The sequence below is a fragment of the Meriones unguiculatus genome, chromosome 1 (assembly GCF_030254825.1).
Source record: "Meriones unguiculatus strain TT.TT164.6M chromosome 1, Bangor_MerUng_6.1, whole genome shotgun sequence".
NCBI lineage: Eukaryota > Metazoa > Chordata > Mammalia > Rodentia > Muridae > Meriones > Meriones unguiculatus.
In genome coordinates this window covers 122,516,937-122,536,629 of record NC_083349.1, presented here as the reverse complement: position 1 = coordinate 122,536,629, position 19,693 = coordinate 122,516,937, and the positions used below count along the sequence as shown (strand labels likewise).

Sequence of the window (19,693 nt, the reverse complement as noted above, 5' to 3'; positions counted from 1 at the left end):
AGCTACTTATTGACCCTAGAAATTCATAGACTCATTTGGTTTTTTTGTCTGTTTCTTTTTGTTATTGTTTTCAGACAGGGTCAATCTCTGTCTGAATAGCCAGACAGTAGCCAATGTAGTTCTGGCTACTACTGTAGATCAGTCTGTCTCTCAAGTGCTGGGATTAAAGTCGCTACGCTGATGACTAGCTTTTTTTACTGTTTCGATAATTAATAAGATAAAGAAAGCCCAGGTTGAGCTTCTGTTAGAAAATCACATAGTAAAAAGCCATGAGATGCGGATGTCTCCCACACCACGCAGTGCCAGCTGTCTATAAAGGCGCTGAGAGGGAGACGGCCCACCAGTAGAGTGAGAGGGTGCTGTAACTGTCATGACGACAAAGTCCTAATCCTCTCGCCACACTGTAACCCAAGTCTGATACTTACTCTATGTCTAAAACCATGTAAGGGTTTGATTGCTCTTTATCTTGTTCGCTGTCATAGAAAAGAATCTTCTTGCTGCTTACAATCACATACTATTAAAAAGAGGAAAAGAAGAAACTGATGAAATTACTATACACTGTGTTTATTTTCTTTTACAGGAAAATTTGTATTTGTGATAAAGTCAAATGCTATGAAAGTAAATAAAAAGTACTAACGATGCTTTTGGGAACTTTTACTTAAGGTAACAACAGACTTACTTACAGACTTTTATTTATTTTTCTGTAACAATGAAACTGAAACCAGATATATTTTAAGCTTTGGGATCTATGTAAAAAGTGAATCTGCATCAGCCTAGTCAAAGTGAACAAGACATACACAGTAGCACAGAAATACAGTCTTCCTACCATATTTGGTGCTGTAGTGTTCTGCTGCCCACTAGGACACCATAGCACCAGAACAGGCTACTATAATGACCTCAAAACCTATTTCAGTAACAACCCATGAACAGTAAAATTTCTTCCACAGAGATAAACAAAATTGTATCAGTCCACATCAGAAAGTATAGATAAGTTTTTTTATGTCAGGAAGTGTAGGCACATTTACCCTACAACTCCAGAAGGAAAATGGCTAGAGTTAAACCAGAAGCCAAAGAAACCATATTCAAAAGCACTAATTACCTTTTTAACCCATCCAAACTTTTTAGTGTTGTTCCGCACAGGTAATGACAACCATCCTTCTAATCTTGATTCTGTAAGTAAGCATAACATATGAAGATAAATAAAATGATTCTCCCTGAAAATGAGGAATTTATGAAACTTTTAATCAAATCTGCCCTTTACAATTTAGACCATATAGTACCCGGGCTATTGTAATAATGCACATTACACAGCGGAAAACAAAATCCAGGTCATGTCACATTGGAAATAAATACTCTGAATTATAACATCAAACACCACATTGATTAAATTCATGCACTGGCAAAATTCACAACACACGAGCACTGCGATCTTTTCACTGCATGTCTACATCAAGCCCCTCACTCTTCCTGGAGAGCCCAAGCTGACTAGACATGTACTTTGCACTGTGGAGTAGAAAGTACGTTAAATGAGTGTGTTCAGAAAACAGGGAATTTTAGAATGGCTAATCTCACTGAGTAAAATACAGACCAAACTTGTTTAAGAAGCAACAGGAAAACCAAAATTTCTAAGCCCCAAAATACCAAAATCAGTAAAACCCATTCATAATTAACATCTTAACTCATTGACTACTGTGCTGATAAATTTGATCAGTATTTTTCAAATAAAATTGGCAGGGGGGATGCCATTCTAAGAGAATATTCTAATAGTGCAAGTCATTACAGATTTTAACTACTATGCCCCAACTGTACTTGATGCTTTATGTAAGTTCTCTAGGTCCTCACAGCTCCATACATAGAATTCCATCCCTCATGTAAATGAGAGAACTGGAGTACAGAGATCAGTGAGAACCTCTGTGAGTTTAAAAGGCATACTCAGGACTCTCCATCATTTCACCTGTGAGTCTTTTTCAGTGTGTGACCCAGGCCAAACTGTTTCATGTGTTCTCTGAAGGCTTAGCACATTTATGGACATGTATATACTCCATGAAAATCTGAACATGTTCTCTGAAACAGGTCACATGTTTTTGTTCTTTTCTGTACTGTCAAAAATATCTTTTCTTGATACAGAACTACAGAAAAGTTTTCTGAAAATAGATGAAGCCATGCACTTTCAAGGATTTGGAACATACTCCTTTGTTTCTGAAAAGTCAGCAAAAAATCAAACAATCCAGCAAATACAAGCACAAGCTATTTGAAAAATACCTTAAAAGAAAATTATAGTTCATGCAGCAGTTTATTTTTACTGCATCTACACAGCATGTTGGAGTGAGTGGATGTTAGTTAATGTAATTTTTTTTTCCCAAAAGGACAAAATTAAATAGCTGGGAGAACTGCAGAGACAGAAAGCTTTTCAGGATATCACCTGTACTAATAGGCTCCGATGAAATGGGTGAGTAAGGCAAAGAATCTTCTTCAGAGTCAGAGTCAAGAAGCATGTGTGAACTGGAGGGCTTAGTGGCAATATTGAGAGAGGTAGAGGAACGCTGGTAGGTGAAGGACATGGACTCCATAGTGTGTGACTGAGTGATATGGACTACACACCCGCAAGTAAGAAAGTGAGCAGAAAGAAGAAAAAAATAAATAAATAAAAGCTTAAAAGACAGACACTACATAATGAGTTAAACACCTAAACATTCGAATATATTTACTTGTTTGTTTTTAATGAAACAAGTCCAAATGTCATGTGACTCCAAGAAGTAGATTTTCACTTAAAGAAATGACAAACCTTTTTCTCAAGAGCAAAGTCAGTCATGAAACTTAAAAGCAATTACCTGACTTAAATTTAAGGCAAATGCAAGGGCTGACCAAGAATGTGTACCTGGAAATCCATCGTCAGGCTCAGCATCCCCTGGTCCACTGCCTATACTGGAACTGTCCATACCAATATGCAAGGCCTGGAGCTGTGACCGCAGCTGTTCAATGTCACTATCTTTACTGTCCAAGGTCATTTGGAGTTCAATTCGAATTTGGCTCTCTTCAGCTATTTGCTGTAAAAAATGTATTAACAGATGAAATGTAGATTGTAATTGTGGGTCATGATTTAGTAGTAATTACTAATAGAAATGCTCCTTAACCAAAGACAAAAACAAAACAAAACAAAACAAAAAACAAAAACATTGTTTTTAAAAAGAAAAAAATGTTTTCATTGTAAAAGAGCAATCTTACAGCCTGCATTTCATTCAGTTCTTTCTGGTATTTGATCATCTGTTGTGTCAATTTTTCACGCTCAGACTTAAGCTCCATATGTAGCTTTCTGTTCTCCTTCTCTTTTCTTCGCACATCTGTGTCACTACCACGCTTGACAGGTTCTTTTCGATTCATGATCTCTGCCAACTTATTCACAGCCTTAAGGAAATAAGCATAATATATATATTAAGCTATATTAATGTTTTCTCAGGAACTCACCATTATAAGCTACATAACCACCAGTAATTCCTTTCCTGTACACACGGTTATAAAGGAACACTTCTGGGGTTGGGAAGATGGCTTAGTCAGAAAAGTGTCTGCTGTACAAGCACAAGGACCAGAGTTCAGATCCCCAGTACCCATATGTAAATCCAGGCACACTGGTGCATGCTTCTAACCTCAATGCCAGGGAGGTAGAGACAGAAGGATCCCTTAAGTTCACCAGTCAGCTACTCTTGACCAATTGTGATCTCTAGATTTGATGAGAGATCCTATCTCAAAAAGTAAAGTGGAGAGGGGCTAGAGAGATGGCTCAATGGTTAAAACTGCTTTCTGTTTTTCTGGAAAAGCTGAGTTCAGTTCCCAGTACCTATGTAAGACACTTAGAACCACTTGTAACTTCAGCTCCAGTGGAACCAACACCCTCTGCTGGCTTCCATGGGCACACACATTTATGAAAAATCTTTTTTTTTTTTTTTTAAGCAGATAGTAATATAGGAAGATACCAGAAGCCAACATCTGGTCTCCACATGCATGCACATATGCACACTCTACATGTGCATACACACATGAACATATTCACACATATGACACATGCACACACAAAATACTTTTTACCTTAAATAATATACTTCTATTAATACCCATTCTGTATTCTAAACAATTTTTCATTCTCAGTTTTTGATAGTAGAAGCCTTTACTCACTGAGCTATCTCATGGTTTTTGAGAATGACTGTTTAAAGTGTTTACAGGGCTGTGAGTATAGCTTAGGTAAAATGCTTGCCTAGCATATGCCAGTCCCTGGATGTGTTCCCCACTGAACTATAGGATTGATCTGATATCATTTTCTATTGTAAGTGAAATTTTAATAGGTAGATGTTCTTCTTCCTATTCTGAAGAGAGTGAATTCTGCATTGTACCCCGTCCAACAACAGAAAATATCCCTAGCACCCACATGTTTACACTACAACTACAACTGTGGAAGCTGGCAGAAGGGTGTCAGTAATCACACATGCCCTGTCAGATCATCTGACTCTTTTCAGGCTACTAGCAAATAATAAAAAGAAGCTGGGAGAGAATGCAGGACATTTCCATACACATTAAGTTTTTTTCTTGATCAAAAAAAAAACAAAAACAAAAACAAAAACAGGATATTGCTCTAATAGTGATATTGTGATGAACACAAAGCTTCCACCCTGTAGAGCTAGAAAAGACAGGTGACTGGAATAAAAACAAAATTCAAAACCACATTTTCATTCTGATGACGTACTTGAGTCTTTAGAGTTCTCTCAGTCAACAGCTGCTTCTCAAACTGTGCTTTAATAGCCGCTGCACTGATCTCTTCATCTTTCAACTTTGACAGTTCTGAAATAAACAAATATTAAAGTTACACCAGTAACGACAGCTACTAGGTATAACCACAATAAGCTTTACCTCCTGCTAATACATACGCTCTTGAGTATCTTTCAGCTTGTTGTTTAATTCTTCTTTCTCGTTTGCAAGATTTGCAACATCACTAGTTAGTGTCCTATTTGTTTCTTCAAGCTGAGAAAAAGAAGCAGAGGGAAAACTCACATATCACTTTACAAAATTTTAGTTGTCAAATAGTAATCCAAATTGAGACCAAAAGACCATTTTCTCACACCTTCACTTCACCTTCTGTTACCAAAACCAGCCTTATCCTTGATAAAAATGTTGCTCCCTCAAAACTTCATATGTAGCCCAAAAATCCTTAGCAGTTTTTGTTTTTAATAACAAAACCACTCAATAAGTCAAGAAAAGGGAAAACAAAGGCTTGTGTTTCTATTATGCTGAACAATTTTTAAAACTGTAGTATTTCTTTCAGAATGTTATTTTAAAAGAAAAAAATGAGATTTTTGTTTAGTTTTGTTTGAGACAGGGTCTCTCTGTGTAGATCTGACTGTCTTGGAACTCAATCTATAGATCAGGCTGATCTTAAATTCAGAGATCTGTCTTCCAGTTGCTGGGATTAATGGCATGGGCCACCACCACCTGGCTCAAAATATGTGTTTTTATTGAAAAAGTTGAATCCTTTTTTTCTACATTCCTTTCAGATTATATTCCTATCCTTTCTTCCTATAGTTTTACTATAAATTATGTTCCACTTTCCCACCAAATACTGAAAATTTCCATTATATAGACATGAAGTAATATATGTGATTTTTTTTAAATTATGACTTACTTAATACACTGAAGAATTAAACTCACCAAGCATGGTAAGGCACACATTTAATCCTAGCACTCAGAAGACAGAATAATCTGGTCTACATAGTAAGGCCCAGGTAGCCAGAAATACTGAGACTGAAGATGCTATGTGGGAACAGTGGTGAATGTTTCTAATTTCATTGTTTGGGAGGCAGGAAAAGAAATGTGAATTCTGGGTCATCTTGAGATCAAAATAAAGAACAACAAAATGTGTTACCCTGCTGATATATATGAAGGTATATAAATTTCATTTAGATATAAATTCATTTAGATCCAACTTCTGTTTACTTCTGTTTTCTACCATACTTAATGTATCTTCCAGTTTTGTTTGCTAAGACAGGGTTTCATGTATTCTAGACTGACCGTCACCTTGTTGTATAACTCCTTCACCTTCCAAATGTTGGGACTACAGGCATGTACCTGTTATCCCTTCACCTGTTTTATTTTAATTAACTGTATAAGTGTTTTGCCTGAATGTATATCTTTATAGCATGTGAGTGCAGTGCCCTCAGAGGCCAGAAGGGACATCAGACTCTCTTGAACTGGAATGTAGTTATAAGAGAACTATGAGCTACCATGTGGGTGCAGGGAATCAAACCTGGGTCCTTTGGAAGAGTAGCCAGTGCTCTTAAGCACTGAGCCATCTCTCCATCCCTCACAACTGTTTATCGATGGAGACATGTGAGAGGGTTTGCTATTTATAGGGATCATGTGGCTATAAACACAGTGCTAGTTTGTTTAGCACAGTTATCTTCCTGTGAACTTTCTTGGGGTTGTACTGCATACTTAAAATTTGCCAGAAACTGTCATACTGCTGACTATATTATACTTATCAATTTAAACTTAACACTCCATTTGTTGTAAAAAAAAAAATGCCATTTTCCAGACACTTGAACTTGTTAGGTTCCTATTTTCAGTGTGGAAAGGGTATGCAATGGTATCTTACCTTAAAGCTATGACATCCACCTGACCTTGTGATAGAGAACAGTTAAGTGAAGCACCTACTTACATATTTGAGCTGTCTCTTTTGGCCAGTTTTCTTCTAAATTGTTTCATCTACTTTACTGAATTACAGGTGTTCTGTATGTGTTATAGATATCAATCCTCTGTTAAATATACACATTACAAATATCTTCTCTTTGTTATTTAGGCTGTCTTCTGTCACACAGTAATTTTAATTCTGTCTGATAACTTAAAAAAAATTTTTTTTCACATTTGGTTCTTAAATTAGATACAATTTACCTAATTAGTAAGGATCAAGTTTATTCCATTCACCCCAAAATACCATTATTCTAAAACTGTGTATTTACTGTGCCTTCTCACACTGGCTTTATATTACTATCTGCATACACAAGGTTTTGTATATGTACCTTCTTCTGTCGACTATTAACCCCCTTACCGTGCATAGCATTCGGTAGGTCTGCACAACTGACAGCATAAGACCAACTGCTTTCTATTTTACTTTCTTTTGAAATGTACCTTTAGTTAGACTGTTACAGTCTGCTAATAAGTATAGTCATTTGAAATTTACAACTGACAGCTCCCAAATGTTTGAGATTTTATGAGACAGCAATTTAATTACAAATCCAAACACCAAGAATTTTACTTACAGAAGCAATTGTAGCATCCTTTTCAGTAAGTTCTTGTTTGTGTCTAGCCATCATCTCTTTGATCTCCAGTTCTTTCATGATCTTCTCTTTTTCCAAATCAGAGTATTGTTCCTCAGCAATGGAACGAGCCAGCTGCTCAGAATCTGCTTTGGTTAGAGTGATCTCCAGCTGGGCAGCCAAGGAGTCTCTGTATTTCCGAGATAGACCGATCACAGACGGCATATGGTACGGGAATGAACTCAGAGCCTATCATGTATTCTAAACACACAGTCTAAATAAGTGAAGTCTCAGATCCCTTGGAGATGGCATTTTAATAATCCATTTTCAATATGAAGTCAAAAGATTTGTCTATTTCATTTTTCATCAGATTTTTTTACTTGGTAAAAAACGGACTTGGAACAGGGCACTTACATATGGACAAGGGATAAGGACCCTTCCTTACCTTTCATCCTGTAAATCCTGCTTCTTCTGTTGCAACTCTTTACAAAGTTTAGTCTTCTCTTCACTTTCTTCCTTAAGTTCTCTAACTTGTGTCTTATAGAGGGTCTAAGCAACAAAAAAGAAATGCACGTCCGTTATTACCAAGAATATGACTTATATTCAAACCCTCGCCAGGCAAAAACCTCAATTTATAGAAATATTTTCTTAATGTTGGGTAATTTTGGGGTCCTGAGAAATGAGTAGTTTTGTGGCTTTCCCCTTTTCTAGTCACAAATTAAAATACAAACATCTGACTAGTAGGCTAACTGTACAGTAGATTGCATACCCTACGTCTAGTCCCCAGCAAACTCAACCCCTAAAAGAAGCAGTTAATAATGTAAAAGTATCACTTTCAACAGGGTACCACAGCACAATTCCAGTTAAATATACAGGTTGGTCAGATAAATGAAGAGATGGCAAATAATACTGCTGATTTTTCTGTCTTTCTTTCAGTTGACAGATCAATGAAAGTACTACATAAAAATACTTCTTATTGCTGGGTGGAGGTAGCACATGTCTTTAATTCCAGCTACTGGGAAGCAAAGGCAAGTAGATCTCTGAGTTCAAAGCCAGCCTGGCCTACAGAATAAATTTCAGGACAGAAATGTTACACAGAGAAACATTGTCCCTAACAAAACAAAACAAAACAAAACAAAACAAAACCAAAAAAAAAAAAAAAAAAAAAAAGGAGGGGGGGAAGAAAATATTTCATATTTTTAAAGTAGCCTCAAAAAATCCATAAAGGTCAGTATGACAATTATAAAAGCACATATTTGGGCTGGAGAGATGGCTCAGTGGTTAAGAGTACTGACTGCTCTTCTAGAGGACCAAGGTTCAATTCCTAGTACCCACAGCAGCTCACAACTGTCTGTAACTCTAGGATCCAATACCCTCACACAGATATGTATGCAGGCAAAACACATACAATTTAAAAAATTATATATTAAAAAAAAAAAACCTAAATGCATATTCTTCCAAAAGGTGATTCTTGTAACCAGCTTCACAGGCTGGTTAATAGCTATGCTTAGAATTATGTCAACAACAGCTGATTTCTTGTTTTGAGACAGTGTCTTTCCTTCTGTTGTGGAGACTGGCCTCAATGTTGTGGGTTCAAGTGACCTCACTACCTCAGTCTGTATGGTGGTTGCAACTATAAGCACAAACCACCAAGCCAGGCAGATAAGGGATTCCTGTTAAACAATTTACAGCCTTTTATCAGTACTTTTTTTTTTTTTCCTTCTTTATGGTGCTGGGTATTGAACTCAGGACCTCCTTTATGCTATAAGTATTTTACCACTGAGCTACATCCCCAATCCCTGTTTGCTTTTTATGAGTTATGTAAGAGCCCATCCATATCTGTCTGGTGTGGTGGTAAATTACTATAATCCTAGCACTCAGGTGTGAAGGCAGAAAGTTTGCAAACTAGAGACCAGCTCGATAGTGAAGCTGTTTAAAACACCCAAAACCAAAACAAGCAAGGGCAAACAATGAAAGTTATGCATTTTCCCCTCTTCTGACCTCCCAAGGTACCAGGCATGCACTTATGTGCCTGTCTCCCAAATACAAATACACATAAAGTAAAATAAATATTTGTTTCAGTTAAAAGACAACCATTCTCCTGGTTCTGCAGAAAGTGCCTTACTGAGAAATACTGCTCAGCTTCAAGCTGGTCTTGCAGTTCCTTCATCTGCCCGTCTGCATCCTGCCGCTCTCTGTAAACACAAAGTCTTTGTTAATAGCTTACATACATTTTAACCCAGCCATTTTGCAAAGTAAGAATGTCTGAAATCAAGTCATTTTCATGCTAGCACTAACTTCATCACTACCTTTTAAAACTCTCATCCCCACCAGGCCTGGTGCCAGAGCCTATAATCCCAGCAACTAGGAGCCTGAGGTGGGAGTGATGATGAGTTCAAAGCCAGCCTGGAAATTTTCACAAGGCCACGCATGAGAACACAAAACAAGAATCTGAACAACTGCAAGCCAGATATGATGAGTTATACCTCTAATCCTAGATCTCTGGAGGCTGAGGAAAAAAGATTCCAGGAAGGCTGTGGCCAGCCAGGGATACATAGTGAAACTTTATAAACAGTAACAACAACAAAACATGAAAAAACACACATTAAAAAAAAAAAAAAACAAAAAAAAAAAAAACTAATTCCTGTATACAGGCTTTTCCCAAGGCTACATTATGTCATTAATCCAACAGCTAATGCAATGTGTTATATTATTAGTTTTATTTTACATTTATCTTGCTATATAAGCTGGCTCTTGTTTCACACTCCCAAGTGTAATTAAAGGAATTACCACCACACACAGCTTTCATTTTAAATAAATACCAATAACACACAAAAACTCCCAGAAACACTCCATCAAACTGTATGAACCAATTAACTTACTTTCGAAGTTCAGCATTTTGCTTTTCCAAGTTCATTTTCATTTCCATGAGATGATTATTTTCTTGTTTTATCTGCTTTTCTGACATTTTTAGGGTGTTAACTTGCTGGGTCTGCATCTTCAGGTCATTTTGCATAAGACAACGCTTCTGAGTTTCCTGCTCTATTTTTAATGTCAAGTTTCTAACCTAAAAAATAGGTAATAAAAAAAATTACTTGACATTTAAGTGAATTATTTTTCACAAGAATGATTTTCTTTCTTTCTTTTTTATTTATTTATTTATTTATTTATTTGGTTTTTCAAAGATAGGTATAGCCTGGCTGTCCTGGACTCACCTTGTAGACTAGGCTGGCTTCAAACTCACAGAGATCCGCTTGCCTCTGCCTCCCTGAGTGCTGGGATTACCATTGCGCTACCATGCCCAGCTCAAGAATGATTTTCTTATGTATCTCACATTAAAATACAGATAATGATTCTAATATTTTTAAATAAAACATAATCTTTACGGTGTATCTTAAACTTATTCAATAACTGATTTACTCTATCACCAAAATCCATTAAAGCCAATGTATACTACAGAATATTACAAGGAAAAAGAATTAAATAATGCAGTCACCATTAGACCTCCTACTAAAACTAGGTTATTACTGGCTCACTCATTTTACTTAGTATAAGTCACACTTACGTCCTCATTTAATACATCTTTCTGCTTCAGTAGCTCGTTTAGCTTCTGCTGAGACTGCTTGAGGTCACAGTCCAGTATCGAGCATCTCTTCTCGGCCTCCAGGAGCAGGTTTTCCACTTTCTGTTTTAAAGTCCTTTCTTCCAACAGCTTCTTCTCCATTTCTATTACAGCAACAGTAGAGACAAAAATGAGTTGAAATGTATTTTAATTAAGGGCAAGTGGTACTATCTTATAGTTATGGTTCTAACTGAATATTTTTATCATTTCAAATATATTTGAAATATGAATTTTGGCTTAAAAATTAGATGTCTTATTTGTAGAGTATAAAATGCATCACACTACTTGTGATATCAAATTTATTCTAATAAAAAAAAGACATTTTGCCTTTGTTTCTCTATAAGACACTGGCATCTTTCAATAAACAGTATGACTATTTTTACCTCAAGGCATCCAGGCAAATTCCATGACTTCTCTTTCCCTGTTAGTATATTATTATGCAGGTGTTGAAAACTATGTTTTGGGAGGTAGTAAGATTCAGGAATCAAACTTTCTGAGCTGACTCTGCCACTTATTAATTATTTGAGAAGCTAAGTTAACTTCTCTTTCTTCAATTTCCTTCCATCTAGGAGAGTAACAGTATTTAACCTCCTGAATATGGCAAAAAGGTAAAACACTGCCAGGTATTTGGCAGGTACTTCATTGGTGCTCACTAATGCTCACAGGGTTTTGTTTTTTGTTTTGTTTTTAAGAATTAGTAAAATGGTAGCGAAAATGGAGTAAATCTATAAAGTATTACGCTTACTTAGGATTGTAACTAATCTTTGCTTTTTTTGAGTTATACTTTCCTTCATTTTTTTAAATGATTTATAATAAACCTACAATCAGAAAAGCAACTCTTTAAAAGCACTTTTCGTCTTTTAAAAAAATATTTATTTATTTATTATATGTGAGTGCTGTCTTCATACACACTAGAAGAGAGAGAATCAGATCCCATTATAGATGGCTGTGAGCCACCATGTGGTTGCTTGGAATTGAACTCAAGACCTCTGGAAAAGCAGTCAGTGTCTCCTACTGCTGAGCCATCTCTTCAGCCCAAGCACTTTCCTCTAAAGGTGATCAAGTGTATTCCTATGCAAGTAACTTCAATTTTAAATGCAACTGTTTCAGTTCATATCCAAGTAGGATTCCTATGCCCTCTCATACCTACTGTTTAACATCCAACTATTAAGTACAAAACGTTGCATTATTTAAAAATTAAATTCATACATTTTAAGGGTATTTTTAAATTTTATTTTTTAAAGTGTACATGTGCTTGCATGTGTGTAGAGGCCTAAAGCTGATGTCAGATATTTTTCTTGTTTGACCTCCAGTGATCGTGCGGCAGGGTCTATGGGTCCATGTGGAACCCACTAATTTTGGTGCATCTAGCTAGTGAGCTTGCCCCAGGAATCACCTCTCTGCCTGGCTTTTACATGGGCTCATCCATGCACAGTAAGAACTTTATCCATCAAACCATCTCCCTGACCAGAATTAAAAATATTTAATGAAGGGTTTTTAGAAGTGTGCACAGACAAATGAAACATTCTCTACATGCTACTAAGTAGACAGTATTCCTAATTATTTACATGTACTCTTGATTTTCACAGCCTAACAACACCATCATTATACCTTTACAGAGAACAAGTTATGAGCAAAGTTTAAGCAACTGAACAAGGTCATACTGATAATAATTACTTGTTCAAGCCACATTCTTAATCTATACAGGTGATAACATACAGTACGAAGAGCAAGAATTTTAGAGCCAGGCTTAAATAAAATCTGTAATATTTAAGTGCTATGTCTTTATATGTAAAATTATCAGCAAGCATCACATATCATGTATTAATGTTCCAAGTAACCATTAGAAACAAAGAAGTTATATTACATTAAATTGATTCATTTTTGTCAGTTTCAAAAGCAATCAACAAATAAATAAATGCATTCACTTATTCAATAAATAAATAAAAATATTAGCTGAGTGGTGATGGCACATGCCTTTAATCCCATCACTCAGGAGGAAGAGGCAGGTAGATCTCTTGAGTTCAAGGTGCCTGATCTACAGAGAGTTCCAGGACAGCCAGGACTACACAGAGAAACACTATCTAAAAACAAACAAACAAACAAATATTTTTTTAAAAATCACATAATATTGGTGCAGATAAAAGGAAACACAAGAAAGCTTACTGAGGAGGTAGATACATTCTACAGCTTTGGTAGTAACTACATGACTGTAACACAAACATCAAAAGTGTTTATATTTCATTGCATATAAATTAACTTCAAAACTTAACTCTCTTCTAGGTTATAGACAAGAAATACACTGTTCATCAACTTAATCTCTTCAGACTATACATTTCTAAATAAAGTACCTTATTCCTCTTTTGTTCTCAAAGAGTCACAACTGTAAGCCTAGCTGAGACCCACCTGCCTCTGCCTGGGATTAAAGACGTTCACTATTGTTCATGACTTGTTTCATTTCTTATCATCCTCAGTCAGTGCTTTAAGGTAAATTAGTTGGAATAAGAAAATCTAAATGTTAATTTTACTTAAAGACTAAAAGGCTACTTCTTGCAAAGCTATTCATAATATCATGCCTCAATAAGAAATAAAATTTCTGTTCCAGAGTTGGACACAAATATTTTCAAGAACTGATTATTTCTGTGATTTCAAATCTATTTTAATAATACATAGTGAGGAAACAAACTATGCCAAGACAACTCTAAAACAACGACTGGTTTGTGGAAGCTTATTTTGGGAACTATTAGTACAACGTGCCTTTAATAAAATCTGACTGGCATCTTTACTATGTCAGTGTGCAAATTACTCAGTGAGCTACTACTGAGTCCAACTGGACTAGCTACTTCATAAGTTCTTGTCTTATACAACTATTAGTAATTTTTCAACACAGCTGGAGAAGTGTCAAACTATAGTAAATATATGTCAAAGAACATATTTCCCAAATCAGTAGATATAAAATACCACACTGCACACCTTTCACCATTAATGCCACTGAAATATCACTTTCTTTCAGACCTAAAATTATGGTAGAGAAATTCTGTATTTAGAAATTTTCGTAATGAAGCGAAGGTTAAAAAAAAAAAAAAAGACCTATACAAATCAAAAGGACCCTGAGATTTCACCTTACACCCAACAGAATGGCTAAGATCAAAAAGTCAAGTGACAAGTGACAACACATTCTGGAGAGGACGTGGAGAAAGGAGATCCCTCCTCCATTGCTGGTAGAAGTGCAAACTTCTACAACCACTTTGGAAATCAATCTGGTGCTTTCTCAGACAATTAGGAATAGTGCTACCTCAAGATCCAGCTATACCACTCATAGGTGTATATCCAAAATACGCTCCAAGTATACAACAAGGGCATTTGCTCAACCATGTTCGTAGCAGCTTTGTTCATTAACAGCCAGAATCTGGAAACAACTCAGATGTCCCTCAACAGAGGAATGGATGCAGAAATTGTGGTACATTTACACAATGGAATACTACTCAGCAATTAAAAACAAGGAAATCATGAAATTTGCAGGCAAATGGTGGGATCTAGAAAAGATCATCCTAAGTGAGGTATCCCAGAAGCAGAAAAACACACACAGTATATACTCACTTAATAAGTGGATATTAAACATATAATATAGGATAAAGATACTAAAATCTGTACATTTGAAGAAACTAAGCAAGAAGGAGGACCCTGGGTAAGAGATCAGTCCTCATTCAGAAAGGTAAATGGGATGGATACCCGAAAAGGAAAAAAACAGGAAACAGGACAGGATCCTATCACAGAGGGCTTCTGAAAGACTCTACCCAGTAGGACATCAAAGCAGATGCTGAGACTCATAGACAAATTTTGAGCAGAGTGCAGGGAATATTATGAAAAAAGGGGGAAATAAGACATGGAAGAGACGGGAGCTCCACAAGGAGAGCAACAGAACCAAAATATCTGGGCATGGGGGTCTTTTCTGAGACTGATATTCCAACCAAGGACAATGCATGGAGATAACCTTGAACCCCTGCTCAGATGTAGCCTATGGCAGCTCAGTGTCCAAGTGGGTTTCCTAGTAAGGGGAACAGGGGCTGTCTCTGACATGAACCCAGTGTCTAGCTCTTTGATTACCTCCTTCTGAGGGGAGAGCAGCCTTACCACACCACAGAGGAAGACAATGCAGCCAGTCCTGATGAGACCTGATAGGCTAGGGTCAGATGGAAGAGGAGGAGGACTTCCCCAATCAGTGGACTGGGGGAGGGGCATGGGAGGAGAAGAGGGAAGAAGGTTGGGAATGGAAGGGGATGAGAAAGGGGGCTACAGCTGGGATACAAAATGAATAAATTGTAATTAATTTAAAAAAATACATATATAAAGTTTCCCCAATAATTTTCTTCCTTTCTCTTCCCAAGACTTGTCAATAAAAATATAATTAACTCTTGGAAAATGTTGCTGGAATACTCCTTACAATGCATACCTTTCATGGCTTCTGATTTCGCTTCTTCAATGGTTTCATAGATCTTATTTTTATCTGCTAGCCGTGCTTTTGTGGTCTTGTGTTCAGCTTCTTCTTGTTCTAAACTCTGCTGTATTACTTTCAGTTGATACGTCATATCTATTTCCATGTTGCTCTTTTCCTATGAAACATTTCCAATGGTAACTATTCATAGAACTTCAAAAACTTTTAAAATACTTTTAAATAGTCTCACTATGAATGTTCAGTATTTTCCTTTCCTTCTTTCTCCAAGTTTCTTATAAAAGTTACCAATGGACTTTACCACCCATCCACTCTGTTGTTTTGAGATCGGAACTGAACCTATTAATTCCAGCAAAATGACTACAGTGCTATTCTCACCATTCAGTATTTCTCACCTCTTATTCTATTTCTCCATCTGCAACCCTGACACTATCTACTGATGCTCTTGACACTGTATCCCTACTCTCAACTTCCTGTCACCTCTGAAGGTTCCCAGCTATCTCTAATTTTACTTTTTTTTAAAAAAATTACTTATTTTGGCTGGAGAGATGGTTCAGAGGTTAAGAGCGATGGATGTTCTTCCAAAGGTCCTGAGTTCAATCCACAGCAACACAAGGTAGTAGCTTTTAACCATCTATATTGAAATCTGGTGCCTTCTGGCCAGATTCTGCAGGCACACATGAAGGCAGAATACTGTATATAAATAATAAATAAATAAATAAATAAATCTTAAAAGAAAAAATACTTGTTTTAAGTGAGTATGTGTGTGTCTATATGTTGCTTCTATGTATGTATGTGTACCACATGGGTGCCTGGTACCCATATAAGTCATAAAAGGGTGACAGATTGTGAGCCAGTTTGTGAGTGCTGGGAACCAAACCTGGGTCCTCTAAAAGAACAAGTGCTCTTAACTGATGAGCCCTCTCTCCAGCTGCAGGATGCTGCTATTCTTTAGTCACAAAGTTTCCCTTCCTGAAGTATTATTTTTCAAACTTTAAAAATGTTATCTAATGGCCAGGTGTGATGGCCAGACCTTTAATTCCAGCACTCAGGAGGCAAAGGCAGACAGATCTCTGAAAATTTGAGGCCAGCCTGGCCTACACAGTAAGACTGTCTCAAACAAACAAAAAGTGGTGTTTCAAATCTAGCTACATTCAACAACAACAGAACCTCAAGATGTCCTACTACCCAATTAGTAGGTCTTTTTCTGTGATGCTGGTGACTGAACTCAGGGTTTTAGACATGCTAAGCAAGCACTGTACCACTGAGCTACATGACCAACCAGACATGTTTTAAGTTTGAAAGTCTTAGATAAAAGAAGTCAAGTCTATTTTCTACATGTGTCCCAGGATTTAGAATACAGACCACATGGCAAACAAAACCTCAAGTATTCATAATCTGACCCTTAAAGGTTAGTTTGTTGACCCAGACAACATACTTCAGAAATACTAAAACAAGCAAATCCAACCACTGCTGTTCTCTATCCTCAGCTCTGTTCAAGTGGCTATCCTCAAGGCAGAGTGTACATCTTTTCCTGTCTACCTCTGATCTATCATTCTCTACACCTGAAAGGCCTACTGTGTCCAAACAGCTGGCATTTTGTTTGCATACAATGCATTGAAATTACCTAGGGGCTTTATTATTACTTTTCTTTTTGTTGACCCAAAGATTCCCCAGGTAGCCCCTGGCTAGCCTTTAACTTGGAGATTCACCTGCTTCTGTCTCCTGAGAGCTGGGATCAAAAGTTTGTGTCCCCACGGTCACCTATCAGACTGTATCCTGATATTTCTACTACAGAAAGCACTAAATATTCAGCTCAATGAATAAACAAATGGAAATAAAATATTAACTGGAAATAATCCCTGGATCCACAGTATTTAAAAAAAAAATATGAACGTCACAAGTCATATTTTAATTTTGTATTATATTAATTTTTAAGATATCACAGACAACTTTTGAATTATTCTATGCTGTATACAATTCTCAAAGAATAAAATATTTATCTTAATGAGTCCTAATTTCCTCGGGGTTTCTAAAAGAGCAACATCGTTATATACGCCGAGTTCGTGTAGTCCAGCATAGCAAGGGTTGCCTCTACTAAAGTTTACAGTCCTTGCTGCGCAGTCAAGTCCAAGTAGAAAAACAGTCCATGTATACATAAAAATACTCTACCTAGCGAAGGATTACTTCATTGCTCTATTTTGGTAACTTTCTCATCTAAAGTCTCACTGCCCTTCTCTTACCACAAGCGTAGCACACCATATTTACCTTCTCTAAGTCAGTGAGCTTCTCCTGCAGCTGTCTCTTCTCTACCTCTACTTTTGACAGTAAGGCTTTGCTAGTCTTCAAATCTTCTTCCAGGCCAGATATCCTACCTAAAAAAAAAAAAAAAAAAAAAAAAAAAAAACACTGTTGAAAATAACATATTCAAAATGCATTCAATTAAGAGTTAAAATTATCTACCTCATATTTTAGAGTTCCTATTTGTGAGTAAGTTTTTATAATCTGTCAGATTACTTTAAAGTTAATTTAGCTGGAACTCAGTTGACAGCAGAAATCTAGGAGATACTAATTAAAAGCACATTTTTTTTGTTCGCAAATTCTATCAATATACTTGTAATGTCTAATTTTGTTTTGTATTTTTTTTTTAAATTATGTGTCTGTGTTTGTGTCTGAGGATAAGTTTTTGTATGTAATGCAGCGTCAAAGGAAGTCAGAAGAGGGGTTGGAATCCCTGAAGTTACAGGCAGTTGTAAGCCTCCTGCTAGAAATGCTAGGAACTGAACTTCTTAGCAATATGTGCTCTTACACAGCAACAGTCTGCCTCTCCAGCCCAGTCTCTACCTTCACTAACACAATACCACATTAAAAAAAGAAAACAAACCAGTGGTGGTTGCACACCTTTAATCCCAGGCATAGGCAGGGAATTCATCTAAGAGTTCGAGGCCAGACTAGTCTACAAAGCAAGTTCAGGACATCTGGGTCTATGTAGAGAAACCCTGTCTCGAAAAACAAACAAAAACACCACAAAACAAACAAACAGAAAAAAGACAAACAAACCCCTAAACCCAGGTTACTGCAATGCATTATCCATCTAAATTTATTTCAAAATTATAAATTATCAAAATCAAATCAGTACAATCATTATTTTCATACCTTGTAAATCATTAATTATCTCTGATCCATGGGTCCGGTCCCTTCTTTCAGATTCTAGAGCTGACTGAAGATTGATAAATTCCTTTTCAAGTTTTAACTTGGCAGTCTCAAGCAGGCAGTTTTTATCTTGTAGATCTCTATTGTTAGATTCCAGCTGTTGAATCTGTTTGGAACTTTCTGCCTGGGTTTTTCTTAACCGCGCTGCAGTATCAGACTCTGTTCTCAGCAAAGCATTAGCTTCATCCAGCTGTTATCCAATTCATAAGCAAGCAGATAACCACAATGCAACATAATGAAAATACATCAATTTATTATCTTGTTACAAGCTATTTAAATAAGAAACTCTATTTTCCCAGGCATTACCCCTTTAATTATTATAGCTAACAGCTTTAGCAACACTGCAATTACAATCAGTATTAACAGGCATGGATAAACCCATCACTTTCCATACACAGACCAACCTACTTGTTTCTGGAGCTGATTGACCTTCTCAGTGGATATCTGAGAGCTCTGGTTCCTTTTCTTCAAATCTTCAAGTTGATCTTTTAAGCTGTTAACTATGAAACAAAGCATTTTAGCAGAAAGCCTCAATATAACATACATTTAATGTTTTTCTTCTTATGTATTTATTATTCTATATCACAAACCATCATTTTCCAAATTCCGTTTCTTGTCAGCTTCATGATCAGCTTTTCGTTGATATTCTGCATTTTTATGTTGAAGAAGGGCCTTTTCTCTTTCCAACTGTCTCAGGGCTGATTCCACATTTTTTCTAAAGGTAATCTGAAATAAGTTAACATTATTGTCAAAAGGAAATATGGAAAGAAATCAGTCAAATACTGTCAGTAATATCAAACACATTTTTTTAAAAAAAGACTTAAAAAAAGACTATCATTGTTTTGTTAAAGTTTTAGTGTTCTTCATGTTCGCAAATTTAATTTATTACAGTCAAGCTTTCTGGAACTTTCTATCACTATTGAAACATCATTTCAATCATCATATAAAAACAAGATTTTAAAAATTAATTTTTACATTAGCATACAAAGTAATGGTTTCATTATGGCATTTTCATACATATATACCATCACAATTTTTTTTAAATCTTGGAATACCTGTACAAACTAAATTAACTCAAATTGGCAAAACAAATCTAGGTAACAAAAG

At 36.2% G+C, this 19,693-nt stretch overlaps 1 protein-coding gene across 1 annotated transcript in view; it reads right to left on the bottom strand.

Moving 5' to 3' along the window:
• Positions 1-19,693, bottom strand: part of Rock2 (Rho associated coiled-coil containing protein kinase 2) — a 94,891-nt gene that overhangs the window by 12,169 nt on the left and 63,029 nt on the right. The window contains exons 13-28 of the mRNA XM_060366174.1: positions 19,177-19,312; positions 18,995-19,086; positions 18,530-18,776; positions 17,642-17,748; positions 15,374-15,533; positions 10,864-11,024; positions 10,181-10,365; positions 9,424-9,493; positions 7,744-7,847; positions 7,302-7,488; positions 4,917-5,010; positions 4,736-4,830; positions 3,226-3,405; positions 2,879-3,047; positions 1,100-1,170; positions 426-514 (exon numbers count right to left, since the gene is read on the bottom strand). Coding sequence (XP_060222157.1) covers positions 426-514; positions 1,100-1,170; positions 2,879-3,047; positions 3,226-3,405; positions 4,736-4,830; positions 4,917-5,010; positions 7,302-7,488; positions 7,744-7,847; positions 9,424-9,493; positions 10,181-10,365; positions 10,864-11,024; positions 15,374-15,533; positions 17,642-17,748; positions 18,530-18,776; positions 18,995-19,086; positions 19,177-19,312 — 2,147 coding nt within the window. The remainder of the gene's footprint in view (positions 1-425; positions 515-1,099; positions 1,171-2,878; positions 3,048-3,225; positions 3,406-4,735; positions 4,831-4,916; positions 5,011-7,301; positions 7,489-7,743; positions 7,848-9,423; positions 9,494-10,180; positions 10,366-10,863; positions 11,025-15,373; positions 15,534-17,641; positions 17,749-18,529; positions 18,777-18,994; positions 19,087-19,176; positions 19,313-19,693) is intronic.